Genomic DNA, 16,617 nt, shown 5'->3' on the forward strand with positions numbered 1-16,617 from the left:
TCCCCCGACCTCGCCTCGACCCTCGACTTCCTCCAAGCCTGCTGCCTCGACCAAGCCTGCTTCAGGTAAGTCCTCCCTTCCATCCTCGACTCCAGGGTCAGTGAAGAAGCCATCCTCGGGCTCCTCGACTGCGGGTGGGTCGTCCTCTGCCCCGCCCTGAGTAGCGAAGCCTAGTGCCCCGAGGGAATACTCGAGACCAAGGTCGCCCTCCAGGGAGCACTCCTCGGCCCCGGACCTGCCAGCCATGATGGGGGTTCCGGTCTTCCAGGACTTGCTCCGAGCGCTGATTGCATCGGAGCTGTCCGGGGCCCTCGCGCACCTGCAGCAGGCTTCGGCCTCGACTGCTCCGGCCTCGACTGCCCCGGCGTCAGCGGCCTCGGTCTCGGTGCCTTCGGCTTCGGCCTCCGGGGGTCTGCCGACCTCGACCCCGACCTTGCCCTCAACCTCGACCTCGGTTGACCAGCCTGAGAGGAGTGTCGGGCCTCGGGACAAGGTGCGTCGGGTTAGGAGGATCTCTTCCACATCCTCTTCCTCGAGGTCCTCCCGGGGCTCCTCGCCCTCGGGTCGGCCTCGAACGAGGCGTCGGCCGAGGAAACCCAAGCGTTCTCGTGCTTCCCCTCGGAGACGCGGTCGCTCCTCGCCGACCGGGGGGGGAGACATTACGTGTCTCGGAGCTCCGCCTCGATAATCCGAGGCTCTTCCGCACCCCCGGAGGAAGGGGTTCGAGAGACTCCTCGCCGAGACGGAGGGGACGGACCTCGGTTCCTCATACCCCGGGGACTTCCCCCAAGGGCTCCTCGGGGCATAGGCGGTCCCCGACCCCTTCGAGGTCGCTCGGTACGGCCTCCTGGGGATCGGGGTCTGGTAGGGAGCCTCGGTATTCCCGCGAGGCCTCCCCCTCTTTCTTGGCGGCTCGGACCTCGTGTACTCCTTCCCCGCCTACTAGGCCCTCTTCCTTCTCAAAATTTGTGCATGATATGGCAAGGGCCTTGGACCTGGACTTGCTTGCTGGGTCTCAGTATACGAAGGAGTTTTTGGAGGAACAAGACCTGCCCACTCCCCCGAGAGAAACTCCTCGTCTGCCTCTCAATAAAGTCCTCCACCAGACCTTCCTGAGAAATTTGGACTCCCCTCTTACTGTCACAGCGGTGCCTTCTAAGATGGAGTCCAAGTACCGGACCATACCATGGAAGGGCTTCGATAAAGCACAACTGTCTCACCAGTCGTTGCTGGTGGAGTCGGCGCTGAAAAAGTCGCAGCCCGCTAAGGTTTCGGCGGTGGTCCCGCCCGGACGGGAGGGAAGGACACTGGACAAGTTTGGTCGTCGCCTCTATTCCAACTCATTGATGGCTACCAGGGTCCTTAATTATGCCTTTACATTCTCCTCTTATCTTCGAAGCATGGTCAAAGACATGCCTTGTTATCAAGGGGTCCTGCCGGATTCCCACAAGGAGGGGTTTGCCACTTTCATGTCCAACTTATCTCAGCTGCGTCTGTACCTGTTCCACGCTGTCTACGACGCATTTGAACTGGCCTCCAGGGTATCCGCCTTTGCTGTGGCCATGCGCCGGCTGGCATGGCTACGTACCCTGGACATGGACCCGAATTTGCAGGAACGTTTGGCCAATCTACCCTGTGTTGGCTCTGAATTATTTGATGAGTCCCTGGAGGCGGCGACCAAACGTCTGTCGGAACAGGAGCGCTCCCTTGCCTCCTTGGTCCGTCCTAAACTTCGGGCCCCGCCGCAGAAGCCGTTTCGGCCTCCCCCATGGCGATACCCCCAGAAGTCTACGCCGGCCTTCTCTAGACCTCCGCCCCGCCGCCCATCGCAGCAGGGTAGAGGAGGCCAACAAAAACCTCAGGCGCAGGGGACGTCCAAGCCGGCGCCGTCCTTTTGACGGGATGTGCGGATGGGGGCGGGCCCCCTCCGCACTCTCGCCGAACCCCCTTCCTATAGGGGGTCGACTCCGAGCCTTTTCTGCGGCCTGGACCGGGATCACATCAGATGCTTGGGTGCTCCGGATTATCTCCGAGGGCTACTCGCTCAATTTCTCAGCCACACCGCTGGAACATCCGCCGGCTGCTTACCCATTCAGTCAAGCCCAACTTCCCCTTCTTCTCGCGGAAGCGAGGGCCTTGTTGAGCCTTCGGGCGGTGGAACCTGTTCCCCCCGACCAACGGGGGCGGGGTTTTTACTCCCGTTACTTTTTGGTCCCAAAGAAGACTGGGGACTTACGCCCCATTTTGGACCTCCGGAAGCTCAACAAGTTCCTAGTCCGGGAGAAGTTCCGTATGTTGTCGCTCCCGGTGTTGTATCCTCTTTTGGAGGAAGGGGATTGGATGTGCTCCCTAGACTTAAAGAAAGCATATACTCATGTTCCGGTGCATCCCGCTTTCCGCAAATTCTTACGGTTTCAGGTGGGGGAGTTGCACCTTCAATATCGGGTCCTCCTCTTCGGACTGGCTTCGTCCCCTCGAGTCTTCACGAAGTGTATGGTGGTGGTCGCTGCAGCCCTGAGATCTCGGGGGCTACAGGTCTTTCCCTACCTGGACGATTGGCTGATCAAAGCGTTGACCAGGGAGGGGGTTATCTCAGCGACCCAACAGACTATCATCTTCCTTCAACGTCTGGGGTTCGAAGTGAACTTTCCCAAGTCTCATTTGTGCCCGACTCAATCCCTTCAGTTTATTGGAGCCGTGCTGGACACGGTTCGCCTTCGTTCGTTCCTCCCCCCTCCTCGGTTGGAGGCCCTACTTCGATTGAGTCGCCAGGTCTCGCTGATGCCTGTAGTATCGGCTCAGAGCATGATGGTTCTTCTGGGCCACATGGCATCGACGGTCCACGTTACTCTGTTCGCCCACTTGCATCTGAGGCTTCCTCAGTGGACCTTGGCCTCGCAGTGGCGTCAGGATCGCGACCCAGTCTCTCGTCCAATAACGGTGACTCCTTCTTTGAGACGCTCGCTCCGTTGGTGGACCAACTCTTCCAATCTTTCCGGGGGTTTGCTCTTTCTCGTTCCTCCGCATCGCAAGGTCCTGACCACGGACTCCTTGGAGTACGCGTGGGGGGCTCATCTCGACGGTCTGCGGACAATGGGGTCTATGGTCGGCAGAGGACCGTCTTTGTCACATCAATGTGTTGGAGCTTCGGGCCATTTTTCTGGCGGCTCGAGCGTTCTGCCACTTGCTACACGATCAGGTAGTCCTCATGCGGACGGACAACCAGGTGGCAATGTATTATGTGAACAAGCAGGGCGGAACGGGCTCTTGGTCCCTGTGCCGGGAAGCCCTGCGCCTTTGGGAATGGGCAGTCTCCCAGAACATATTCCTGCGTGCGGTTTACATTCAGGGAGAGAGGAACTGTCTGGCAGACAAACTCAGTCGTCTTCTCCAGCCGCACGAGTGGTCGCTGAATTCCCGGGTTCTACGCGAGGTCTTCGACCGCTGGGGGATTCCTCAGGTGGATCTGTTTGCCTCCCCGGAGACTCACAAACTGCCCCTCTATTGTTCTCGGATGTACTCCCGGGACCGTCTCGAGGCCGATGCCTTCCTTCTCGACTGGGGGGGGAGGTTCCTTTATGCGTTCCCTCCTTTTCCTCTGATCTTGAGAACGCTGGTACATCTCAAATCGACCAGAGCCACTATGATTCTCATTGCGCCTCGTTGGCCCAGACAGCACTGGTTCTCCCTGCTCCTTCAACTCAGTGTCAGGGAACCTCTGCTTCTGCCTGTTTTTCCCTCTCTGCTGTCTCAGAGTCGGGGTTCGCTGTTACATCCCAATCTTCAGTCTTTACATCTGACCGCTTAGTTCCTTTCCCCTTGACTTCGGTTCCTGTTTCTCAGTCGGTGAGGGAGATTTTGGAAGCCTCGCGCAAGGTCTCGACTAGGCTTTGTTATTCCCAGAAGTGGACCAGATTTTCATCCTGGTGTTCCTCGAACCATCTGGACCCGAGTTCAGTTCCAGTGTCTTCGGTGCTGGAATATTTGTTGCATCTGTCTAAGTCTGGACTGAAGACGACTTCCATTCGGGTGCATCTCAGTGCCATTGCGGCGTTCCATCGACATCTCGAGGGTCGGTCTCTCTCTCTTCATCCTCTGGTGACTCGTTTCATGAGGGGTCTCGTGAATGTTCATCCTCCTCTGAAACCTCCTCCTGTAGTTTGGGACCTTAATGTGGTCTTAGCTCAACTGATGAAGCCTCCTTTTGAGCCTATCGACAAATCTCATCTTAAGTTTCTCACTTGGAAGGTGGTCTTTTTGATTGCGCTCACATCCGCTCGTCGGATTAGCAAGCTGCAGGCTTTGGTTGCGGATTCACCTTTTACTGTGTTTCATCATGACAAGGTGGTTCTTCGCACCCATCCTAAATTTTTGCCTAAGGTTGTGTCTGATTTCCACCTCAATCAGTCCATTGTTCTTCTGGTGTTCTTCCCGAAGCCCCACTCTCATCCTGGTGAGACGGCGCTTCACACGCTCGACTGTAAGAGGGCGTTGGCCTTTTATCTCCAACATACCAAGTCTCATCGGAAGGTTCCTCAATTGTTTTTGTCCTTTGATCCTAATCGGTTGGGACATCCTGTTTCCAAGCGCACCTTGTCCAACTGGTTGGCTGCTTGTATTTCTTTTTGCTACGCTCAGGCTAGTCTCACGCTCCATGGTCGAGTCACGGGGCATAAGGTCCGGGCTATGGCAGCTTCTGTTGCTTTCCTCCGGTCTACTCCTGTGGAGGACATATGTAAAGCTGCCACTTGGTCTTCGGTTCATACGTTCACCTCCCACTACTGTCTGGACACTTTGTCCAGAAGCGACGGCCGGTTTGGCCAGTCGGTGTTACGTAACCTGTTTTCCTAAATTGCCATCCTCCCACCTGCCCTTTTTTGGTTAGCTTGGAGCTCACCCACATGTGAGAATATCATGCCTGCTTGTCCTGGGATAAAGCACAGGTACTTACCGTAACAGGTGTTATCCAGGGATAGCAGGCATATATTCTCACAACCCGCCCTCCTCCCCGGGGATGGCTTCTTTGCTGGTTATGGAACTGAGGACCACGAGGTGGGGATGCACCCTCTAGTGGGCAAGAAGGCATGCACATGCGTGGTGCAGTGTAGCAAACTTGAAACTTCAATCAAGTTTGCTTGAAAAGCTGTCCGCGCTGGGGCTCCGTAGATGACGTCACCCACATGTGAGAATATATGCCTGCTGTCCCTGGATAACACCTGTTACGGTAAGTAACTGTGCTTTCCTGATCTGCAGCAGTCCTAAATTGCTGCACGAGGTCTTCAAAAGAGGTGCACAGCCGCACAGCTTAGAGGGAATATTGTATCTAGACTATGTGGCTGGTAGAGTCGGGTAATTCTGATCATGATGTGTAGGTTGTGTTCTGAAAAAAACAAAAAAATGACTCTAAACAATGTGATTGGGCTGCTCTTTTTGGCATAGCAGAGCAGATGTGCCATGCCATGAACAAGAATGTATTTTGATTTTACATATAGACTTTTCTGTGTTAAAAGGATCACAGAATAATTTTTTAATCTTTTTCTGTCACTTTTGTTCATCAAGGATCGCTCAAACAGCAGAATGGAGCAAAGAAAATAGATTCCCAAGGAAAGCATACTTTGGGAAAGGATGGCTTTCCTGGATAATCCAACAGTTATACTGGCCCACATTCGTCAGTCTCATGTAACCAGTGATGACACGGGAATGTGTGAAATGGTCTTAATCGACCACGATGTGGATCTAGAGAAATACCATCCATCCTCAGTAAGTGGTGATGGCAGCTTGGATGCACAAGGAGGTGGCACAGAAACTCAGGGTTATGTCTACTCTCAGTCGGTCGATATTACCTCAAGCTGGGACTTCGGTATTCGAAGGCGATCAAATACAGGTAGTGTAACCTATTCTGATGAGTGAATAACTATCCACAACTTATTTTTTTCTGCCCTTTCTATCGGGAAGTCCTTGATAAAGCCACTTCAGTTTGGCAAAACATGTTGGATATATTCCCCCAGTCTGACGGGCAGAAAGCTTTCAATTTAAACTTTTCTTCTGATACAATAGTTGTGGTTAATGACGAGGTGGGTGTGTAAAGCTCAATGCAAAGAGATTAATTGAGCATTGTGTGACACTGCTGAATCCTATGAAGAGAGTTGAAAATTGAAACCATATCCTGGGAAGAGTGAGTGTGGTTGAAGAATATCTGAGCATAAAGAAGGTAGCTGAATATGTACCCCAAAGTAATTAATTTGTCTCTGAAGAATGATGTTCAGTAGTATTTTGGCAATATATAAGGTAAGTTAGAGAGGACTTTATCCTTTTCTATAATGGGGAAAAAAATGATTCTTTGACCAGAAGTTACTTTTCATAAAGGGTCCTAACATAGATTAAGGGCTCCTTTTACAAAGGTGCGTCAGGGCCTTAATGCACGCAATAGTGCGCGTTCAATTTCTGAGCGCGCTAGCCACTACCGCCTCCTATTTAGGAGGTGGTAGATTTTTGGCTACCGTGTGCTAAAATCCCTAGCGCACCTTCGTAAAAGGAGCCCTAAGTTGTGAAACAAGGGAAGAAACTCAAAGTGGAAGTATTGTTTGGATTAATTTTTGTAGGGGTTGGCAAGCAAATGTCAAGATTCTTTCAGATTTTCCAATGTATTCTGTATCAGCAGTTTAGCACTGGTAATATTTATTGCAAAGAAGTGTTATTCTCTGGATCTAGGCTCCAATGCTCAAAAGTTTTCTGTGCTGGTAAGACTTGTTAAATCAGTCTTACTGGCACTGAAGCTCAGCTTCTGATGCACAAAAGGGAATGCTCCCCCCCCTTTATGGGGAAATACCGGTAGTTTATGTGTGTTGTGCATTCACACAACACACACAACAACTGCGCTTTCCCCCTAAAAAGAAATCCTTCAAGCCTTCTTCCACTCTGCCCAGTTGATGGCGGCTCTAGAGCTATGATAGCTGACAGTCAGCAGAGGTGAGAGTGACGGCTGCCGACTTAGCTGGTTTGCAGCTTTCCGTGCCTGCTCCAGAGATGCAATCAGCTGATTGGGGCTTCCCTTGCCGGCTTCTGCTTTAGGGCTGGCAGGAGAAGCCCTGATCAGCTGATTGTGGCTCTTGAGCAGGCAGGGGAAGATACAAATCAGCTGAGCTGGCAGTTGCCACTCTCCCCTCTGCTGACTCAGCTGATCACGGCTCCAGAAGAGCCATCAGTTGGGCAAAGGGGGGTGAATGGCGGCTGCAGGCAGGAAGAGGAGCAGTGCCTAGCGATTTCTCTTTTGAGCAGGCGCCAAGCACAGTTCCTCCCCTCATATTAGGCTACTTCACACAAATAGCATGCATATGATTTGCTTGCTATTTGTGTGAGCATAGCCCGGTAAAAGTAAATCATTCCCAACCAAATATTTTTTTACTGGGTTGATGGAGCTTTGTGCATTTGGGCCCTAGTGTCTTAGACACTCAAAAATGGTGTTTTTGCTTATCTACTTGGTTCAAATTAAAGCACAAAGCTGGAAACAGCTCCTTTAAGATACATGATGGTCAGTCCTTATAAAACATTTGTGAACTTATATACTGGAAAAGGAGAAAATGAGATAAATACATTAGATTAAGTTGAATCTAATCAGGTTATCATTTAAACCTGATGATCACCATGTTTAATTTTTAAATGCTGGCCACCATGTTTTTAAAAAATATGTGTTTTAGCCTCCACTACATGGATAGGCAGTGATGCTGAATATTTGTTTGGGATTAGTTTCAGTAAATGGCGCCCAAATTTGGGTGCCGAAAAAAATTTGCGCTACGCATTGTTCTGTAAAAAGCGCTCCAAGTTGCATGCCATTTATAGAATAGTCTGTAGCGATGGGATCAACACCCAACTTTGGGCATGAGGATTTATAGCAGCTGAAATCAAATGTAAACCCTGGCTCATAAGTTAGGCGAGGATGAACAAAGCAACACAGTAAATGATGACATAAAAAGATCCTCATGGCCCATCTGTTCTGCCCAATAAGGTGACCAGAGCCTCACTCGCCACTTTATATAGGCTCAGGTTACCCATGTTTAAATTCTGGTTGTGAAGTCACCACCATGCAAAAGCATGATGGGGATGATCTGTGGTGTATTGCTGACAGTATTCAACTGAATAGTCAAGATACCTTCCACTACCTCCAAAGCTGCCACAGACCTCCCCCCACTTGCAGTATAATGATCAACACACTGGAGTTGTCAAACCTTCACGTGTCTCTTGCCACGTGCAGGACACAGACCGTACAAGTCTGTCCGGCATTGGACTCCACTCCCACATGCTGGATTTTCTTTTTCTCTTGCCACGTGCGGGACACAGACTGTACAAGTCTTTTCTGGCATTGGGCTCAGCTCCCACTATTCTCACTCAAGGTCAGCCATATTGCATTACACACACAACTGCTGCTATTTTATCAATTGTGCACTTAACTGCCTGTGCCCTATGTGACTACTAAGGCCTGCTTAAAGGTTAGGGAGGAAAAGGAAGCTTGAAAGAAACACGTAGGCTATCTGTAAAAAGGCTGAATAGTGACCCTAAATACTCAAACCAAACATAATGTCTTAGTATACAGTACAATCACTTTGTAGAATTTTAAGAGAACAAACAACTGAAAGCAGGTTATGCATTACATCATATCCGTGCACAAGCCAGATCTAAGGCCCCATGACTTTTGCACCCCAAAAGTACATCAGAATAATTATTGTGCTTCTGGTGTATGCTTAGGCAGCTGGTAAATAAGGCAGATTTACCTAGACACATGAAGTCAACAAGCCAAAACCAGAAATTGGGCTTAAGAGCCAAGCTGGAACAATCTCAAGCATCAGTCAGAGTGGATAACTAACACTTGATACCTGTGCTGGCTTTCGCTAAGAGATTTTTTGTTGGTTCTGGGCCAGACAAGTGCACTCTCTTCTGCAGTGGGCTTGAGCCCAAGATGGTCACTGTCTGCTTCAGGCTCAGGCTAGAATATGTTAGCCTTTACTGTGATTTATCCAGACTGGAAGAGAACCACTACTAATGTTGCAGGTGTGGACCTAAGAAAAGTCGCTGCATCCTGGGGCTGCTCCATACTTGCTATGGACAGAGGCAGTGAGTGTGTGTGTGTGTGGGAGGGGAGGAAGCAAACCCTCTCCCAAATACAAATCAATAAAACAGGAGGAAAAAAGTTATAAATGAAGAAAAACAAAGCAAAAAAAAATTTGGACTGAACAAATGGCTAAAAGGCAACAAAGAGCATAAAAAAATTGATCTGCACAAAATGGTGATGCAGAGATACTGTGACAGGTTTCAAAATAAAAGTAATCGCAGGCATTGTCCCAGTGCACAAATCTTGAGAAATGCCTGTATCATTTCATTTCATTTATTAGATTTATATACCTTCCATCTTAAATTCTGGGCAGTTTACAGCAAACATAGACCATATAAAATATAGATGAAACATTGATACAAATCACATAAATCTCTCCTTTTTATATTTATTTATTATATCTTTTTATGTAAAAAGGCAGTTCTTTTTTAGTTCTACCTGATTGATTCTGCCAAGCTCGATGAAGATATCTTTATTTTGATTGTTTGATTATCAAATTTTTATGGTAGATTTTTTTCAAAACATCTTTATTTTTAACCTTTGTGACATAGGAGTCCTTTTACTAAGGCGCGCTAGCCGTTTTAGCGCACACTAAATATTAGCACGCGCTAAACACTAACACATCCATTATAATGTATGGATGCGTTAGCGTGTAGTGCGCGCTAAAACGGCTAGCACACCTTAGTAAAAGGACCCCATAATTATTTTTATTTTCTGTCAGAAATTTAGCTTCTTTTGTTATAAGTAGCATCTATGCAGTCAGTGTATTACCGGTACCTATTTGAATGTTTCCAGAACTTTTTTTTTTTTTGCACAAAAATAAATTGGAAAAAAGTTGGGTATAATTTGTGTGATATCTGTAAATTAAATGAATATTTGTTTTAAGGGCAGAAAGTGCTTTATAATAGAGGACATATTACATACATGAATCTTATGCTAGGATGTTGGCATGTGCTAGTTTTTAAGACATGATAACATAAACACAGATTTTAATGATTTGCCATCATTTAACTGAATTTATTTGACTACAGGACAATAGATTCTTAAATTGTTTTAACAAATCCTGTAAATCCTGGATAAAATCAAAAAAATATGATTAAAAAATTTTTTTAATCTCAGATGTTTAATGAATGTTATCAAGATACAGATCATCGACCTCACTGCCCATAAACTGTTTCAGTCCCCTGAAGAAAAAGCTATGCTAATTTATATGGGTTTGACATTTTATAATTTTCATGATTTTTAGAGAGAGGATTTTATATTTACAATTTTAATAGTCTAGTCTGAGTTCATTTATCTTTAATTTTTGAAACAGGTAGATTAATTCATAACTGTAATTTTATTCCAGTAATGTAATCTTCAGTTCGGTTCATTTGTGCATTAAAATTCCTTTAAGACCGTTATTAATGATTTATGTAATGAAATGTCATATTAATCATAGAAGTTTTCACATTTTATTATTCTCTTCTATGTTAATACTATCTTTATGATCTCTATTAATGTTTTATATCCTCTAATTTCAATTATAAATCAAGGATAGTTTCATGTTTTTGTTGATATTTGCTTTACTGGGGTGCCACCTTTAAAATTTTATGACTTCCCCCACATATGAGGTATAAAACATCTTTATTCATATAAAGGTAGTTAATTATGGCTTTGTTTATAGTAAACTTCATTGACAAACTTATAGTTGTAATATTTCTTTTGAAGCCCAGAGACTGGAGCGACTGCGTAAAGAGAGGCAAAACCAGATAAAATGCAAAAACGTTCAGTGGAAAGAACGAAACATCAGTCACTCAGGTAAAATGAAGAGCTATTATTGTTTAAAGTAGAGGTTGCGATTTCTCCTTGTTGAATGAGTGAAATGCGAGAGAGGGGGAGTTATTTTGTAAAAGGCTGTTATACAGTTAAGGTGCGCTTTTTTTTGCTTGTCTGTATGTGTGTGGGGGGGGGGGGGCAGGGATTGAAAAATTATTTTTATTTGTTCATCTTCTTTTGGGGACTTTTTCAGATTTCATACACTGTGATATTTTTCTTGGTTTTCATTTTGCTATTTATTTGTATTATGTATATATGAGGGCCATTTCCTGAATTTTGTTTCCAAATTTTTGGAAACTTATCCCCCCTCTCCCCATTGTAGAGGGTTCTACCATGCACTGGAGTGCTAAATGCTCTGATGCTTCTAGAATTCTATGAGCGTCTGATATTTAACGCTCCAAGCCGCAATGGAAACATCTACCATGTCTTAGTAAAAGAGTGAAAATTAAAACAGCAAAAACCCATTATTTGTAGATGACACTGATTCTGCTAACTATATTATATCAAGGTTCAGAACAAATGCTAGGAAGTTCTTTTTTACCCAGAGGGTGGTAGACGCATGGAACGCTCTTCCAGAGGTTGTGATAGGCCAGACCACAGTACAGGGGTTCAAGGAAGGTTTGGATAGGTTCCTAAAGGATAAAGGGATTGAGGGGTACAGATAGAAGCAGAGGTAGGATATAAAAATGGTCAAATCACTTCACAGGTCAAAGGACCTGGTGGGCCACCGCGGGAGCGGACCACTGGGCGGGATGGACCTCTGGTCTGACCCAGTGGAGGCAACTTCTTATGTTCTTAAGTCTTTGTGAACATGTAAATTTAAAGAAAAAGAAGTCAGCATCTTGTAAAAATCTCTAAATTTTGAGTGACTTCATTGTTTTTGCCTCCCTCATTGCTTCTAGGGACTCTTCTTCCCCCACTTCTCTGCCTGGTAATGAGCTGCTATTGTACACAAATGTTTTGTGTTGGCCAATCCAAATTTGATTTCTTACGGATTATTTTACCATATCCTGAAGAAAAGATTTAAATAATTTTTCTTGACGTTTTCTGGCTTTGCTGACTGACACATAAACTGAAAAGCAGATTGTCAATAACAACATTTTCAGTGACCCTATGTGCAATTTTCCTTTTGTACAAAAGGATTAAAAAGCTACTTTGGTTTGCAAAGTCCTTTGATTTATTTTTTGTCCAAATTCTAGTAAACTGCAGTTACATCAATATGCAACTTTAGAAGCTCAGCACAAGTGTCTCTCTCACTCTCTCCTTCCTTGCTTTCTCAGTTAACATTTTACTTTGAGCATTCTTGCCTCCTGTATCTTATCCATCATTATTGATCTGCATGAATCCCAGATCGTCCCTCCTCACTCCTTCTGATTCCTATGGTTGCTTGAGTTGTCAAATCTCTTACAATTTTCATTTTCTTATCAGTTACAGAAACTCTTTGAGACGGCGAATTGTTTTATCTATTGTACCTGATCAATCTGTGCTAGTTATTAATTTTTATTTACCATGTATAACTGTGTTTGTTTTCAGTTTAATCTTTTAAGATATATAAATAATATTATGAACAAGTCAGTGTATACAAAAATAATGGCTTAATAGTTAAAATATTTCCAAGTAATGTTGCTGAAAAAATTACGAGTTGGCAATGAATTTTTTTCTCTTGATAATGTACCAACACTGAAAATTTTAAAAGCATGTGACTTGTACTTAGGGCTCCTTTTATGAAGGTGTGCTAGGGTTTTTAGGAGGCGGTAGTGGCTAGCGCGCTCGGGAATTTAACGCACGCTATTGAGGGCGTTAAGGCCCTAGTGCACCTTTGTAAAAGGAGCCCTTAATGTTGCCACCAGATGAGTGCAGCGGTCTCTGGTAGAGGAGAAGCAAAAAAAAAAAAAAAAAATGACATTTGAAATCATTATTTTAATATTTTAATAAAAAATTTATTACTTGCAGCATCCAACAATTCTGCGCAGGGGACAATAAAACTACAACAAACAGTATACAATATGAGCAGCAAAGTACAAGTATAAAGGGCCTGATTCTATATGGTCTCAGTAGCTGCCTAAGCGGCTTTGGAGAATCGCACATGGAGTCCTGTATAGAATCGTGTTTGTCCATTACAGAATCGCACCGATTCTCTAACCAGGGTCTATGTCACAGGTGACAGTTAGAGAATTGCTTTGCAGCTGAGCTGATCGCCGCAAGGGAATCTCCCTGCCGCGATCAGCTCAGTGCCAACCGCAGTGGGAGGGAACCCCTGCCCCCCCACCTCCATGTAGTCGGGCAGCAGGAGGGATGCCCACTCCCTCCTGTCACCTTGAAGCATTTGCTGGCAGGAGGAGTGCCCAATTCCTCCTGTTGAAACCTCCCCGAGCAACCCCTGGCAGGAGGAGTGCCAAATTTCTTATTAGAACCTCCCGAAATCCGCCCCCCACCCAACAGCGATAGGCAGTAGGTATGCTCACTTCCTCCTCCCAGAACACTCCCCCCACCCAACTACAATAGGCAGGAGAGATGCCCACTCCATCCTTCCGAAAACTCCCTCACCCCTGCCCAGGGACCGACTGACCGCTCACTCACCCGGCGATCCTCCTAAAGGGTAGACCATCCCCAAACTCCCCCACCCCTATACATTGTAAACAGAGGGTCCAGCCGGAGGGGAAGGAGCCTTAGGCATCTGAACCAATCAGGGCCTTAGGCTCCTCCCCGGTGCATCCCAGAATGCACCGGGAAGGGGAAGGCCTGCCATAGTCCAGTGGAGGGCCTGCCTGATGGAGGGTGTATGCCTTCCTCTGGCTCGACCTTCTGTTTATAAGGTACGGGGGAGGGGAGTTGGGGGTGGTGGTCTCCCCTTTAGGGAGATCTTCGTGGGGGGTTCTGGCAGGAAGGGGTTGGGAGGGGTGTTTCGGCAGGAGGAATTGGGCACTCCTCCTGCTGGGGGTTGCTCGGGGGGTTCCAGCAGGAGGAATTGATTGTGAATTGGGCTCTCCACCTGCCAGTGAATGCTTCGGGCAGGGGGGAGGTGGCAGGAGGGAGTGGGCATCCCTTGTGCCACCCAATTTTGCGGGGGGGGGGGGTGGAGGGGCGAGTTCCCTGCTGCAGCCGTTAGACTGATCGCGGCAGTGAGATTTCTTTGCCACAATCAGCATAGTGGCCGCATCTATTTGAAATGTAGATCAGCTTTTTGTTGGCCTACATTTCAGGTACCTATTGTGTCCCTGGGGAGATGCGTAGGGCTGCCTAAGCTCGCCCAAGGCCACTTCTGGACAAAACTACGCTCATGCCTAGCCTTGGTTGAGCTTAAGCGTCCCTACGTGTTTCCCTCAACTGTGACAGATGCCTGCGGTGTAGGCGGCCTGCCTTAGGGTGTTTTTTCTTTTTTTTTAAACGTGTGTCCTGATTTGGCTGGTTAGACAGTAGTAGGACACCAACTGACGCCATTTGTAGAATATGCCTCAAACTGTTTAACTGTTAGCATCCTTCAAAGTAATCTCCCAAGTTGTCTAGTGTGTTATTCAGTTCATGAGGGGCACACTGAATGCACAGTATTACAAGTCATTTCTGCAGTACCACCTGTGTCGTGCAGTATAGGAGAAATGTCCAGAACTGTTGCACAATGCCATAATCCTACATGACAACGTTACAGCTCACACAGCAGACAGTTGTTTAATGCATTGGGGATGGGAGACTACTTTGAAGGATGTTAACAGTTAAACATTCTCGCTCTCAAACTGATTGTATGCTTGGTTTAGTGAAACAGCTAGCATTTATTAATGAAGTATATAACTTTCCCGACAAATAGAGCTACCTCCTGGTATAAACAGTCATTGAGGCTTGGCTATTCTATAAGTTCATATGGTCATTTTAAAATCTTTGTGCAAATCTTTTGAGTTTATAGGAATAAAGCTCTGGAGTGATCTAACTAAACTAAGAAAGTTTCTTCTTATTATATCTTTAAAAATTTGTTAAAAACTTTAATGATATATGAATAATAATTTTTTAATTGTTACCCGCCTAGAATCTATTATGAGCATAGTGTTTAATAAGAATAGAAAAGAAAATGTCATGTTTTTTGCTTCTCCCCTACCAGAGAACACTGCACTCATCTTTCATCTGGTGGCAACGTTACAAACTACATGTTGCACACTTTCAAAAGTACATATTAGATTTCCAGTGTTGGCGCATTTTTGAGAGAAAAAAAAATAGTTGCCATTACATATGAATCAACCCGTGCATAAAGAAAATAAAGTTGAGAAGTTAGTAAGTTTTGTAGAAGGCATGGCTCATCTTGTTTGACAGTGTAATTCAGGTTTTTAGTATTCCCACAATAAATATGCACAAAAGAGATTTAAATACTGCCTCTCAATATGTGTAGCTCAAGCATACTAAAAAAAAAACCCAACAAAAACAACTAGCTGGGTGCGCTCCAAGGACTGAATTGAGAACCACTAGTGTGACTGCTTGTTATACCTTGGAGAAGAGGTTTGATAAGCACCAAATTTTACCAGGTGAAGCATTCATGAGCTGATGAGCATGGTTGCTTTCTGCCTGTCCTGTTCGTTTCAATTCATGGGAAAGCATTTTGCTGCAACACTAGTGCCAAATAAGAAGGTAGCAGCCAGTAAAGCAAGTTAATGCCTCCTAGCACTATAAAATATGATTTTTGACTACAAAGTTGTATTATAGTTAAAGACAGAAAAATGACTGAATTAGCTTGATCTTGTAAGGAGTAGGTACCAACTGTCCAAACTTCATCCTCAGCTACTGACCTTTTTTTTTTGTGCATCATCCAGAAGCATTTATGACAAAAAAATAAATGTTAGTTTCCTTTGTTTATATAGGTTACTCTTGCTGGTAAAAGGTTGGCTGAAGTCAGTTTAGCCAAAGAATCCCAGCAGTGTACAATAAAAATAAAACATCTATAAAAAGAAGGAAAAGGAACTCCAAAATTGACAGGAAAAAGACTCATTCTACACACAACTATGGTATATAAGCACAAACAACATAAATAACCTGATATGAAAGTTCTCTCTCTCCTTTCTCTTTCTCTCTCTCCTATCTCTCCTCTCTATTTCTCTCTCTCCTCCTCTCTCCTAGCTCTCCTCTCTCATCTCCTCTCTTATCTCTCTCTCCTCTCTTTCTCTCCTGTTCTCTCTCTCTCTCCTCCCCGAATGCAATATGAAAAAAATGAGCCTTTAAGCATGCTTTATATTTACTCCTACTTTTCTTCAGCTTGAAGGCTGAGAGCTAGTTGATTCCACAAACAAGGGGCAAGATTTAAAAAAAAAAAAAGGCAGAATCCTGAGCAGAGACCCAGTGAGCCTTGGAGAGACCTGAAAATTAGCAAAAGAACAAAAATCTGTTAGGCTTTATAGGCATCTTCCTATTATAAACATGTTCCTGGTTAAGAAGTAGAACTTTAAAGTCAATATGGAATTTAATTGGGAGCCAGTGGAAACGTACAAAAAGAGGTAAAATACAGTATCTGTGCCAAGCATTGTCAAGAAGATGAATGGCAGCATCTGGGAGCATTGAAAAACACTTTAGATGTACAGTAAAACCTTGGATTGCGAGTAATTTGGTGTGCCAGTGTTTTGCAAGACGAGCAAACATTTTTATTAAATTTTAACTTCATAAACAAGTGAGGTCTTGCAATATGAGTACAGTACGTATATGTGCGTCACGTCATCACA

General features: G+C 45.5%; 1 protein-coding gene across 5 annotated transcripts in view; it reads left to right on the forward strand.

The window, feature by feature from the left end:
- MAPKAP1 (MAPK associated protein 1) overlaps positions 1–16,617 on the forward strand; it is a 479,755-nt gene that overhangs the window by 40,972 nt on the left and 422,166 nt on the right. For 4 of the 5 annotated variants that reach the window (XR_004540893.1, XM_033961254.1, XM_033961253.1 and 1 more), the window contains exons 2-3: positions 5,560–5,884; positions 10,817–10,906. Coding sequence is in view for 3 of the 5 variants with exons in the window: in XM_033961254.1 (XP_033817145.1) it covers positions 5,626–5,884; positions 10,817–10,906 (349 nt within the window). In the remaining 2 variants the exon portion in view is untranslated. The remainder of the gene's footprint in view (positions 1–5,559; positions 5,885–10,816; positions 10,907–16,617) is intronic. The other variant, XM_033961256.1, reaches the window with a different exon arrangement.

This window comes from Geotrypetes seraphini, chromosome 10, assembly GCF_902459505.1.
Source record: "Geotrypetes seraphini chromosome 10, aGeoSer1.1, whole genome shotgun sequence".
Taxonomy (NCBI): Eukaryota; Metazoa; Chordata; class Amphibia; order Gymnophiona; family Dermophiidae; genus Geotrypetes; species Geotrypetes seraphini.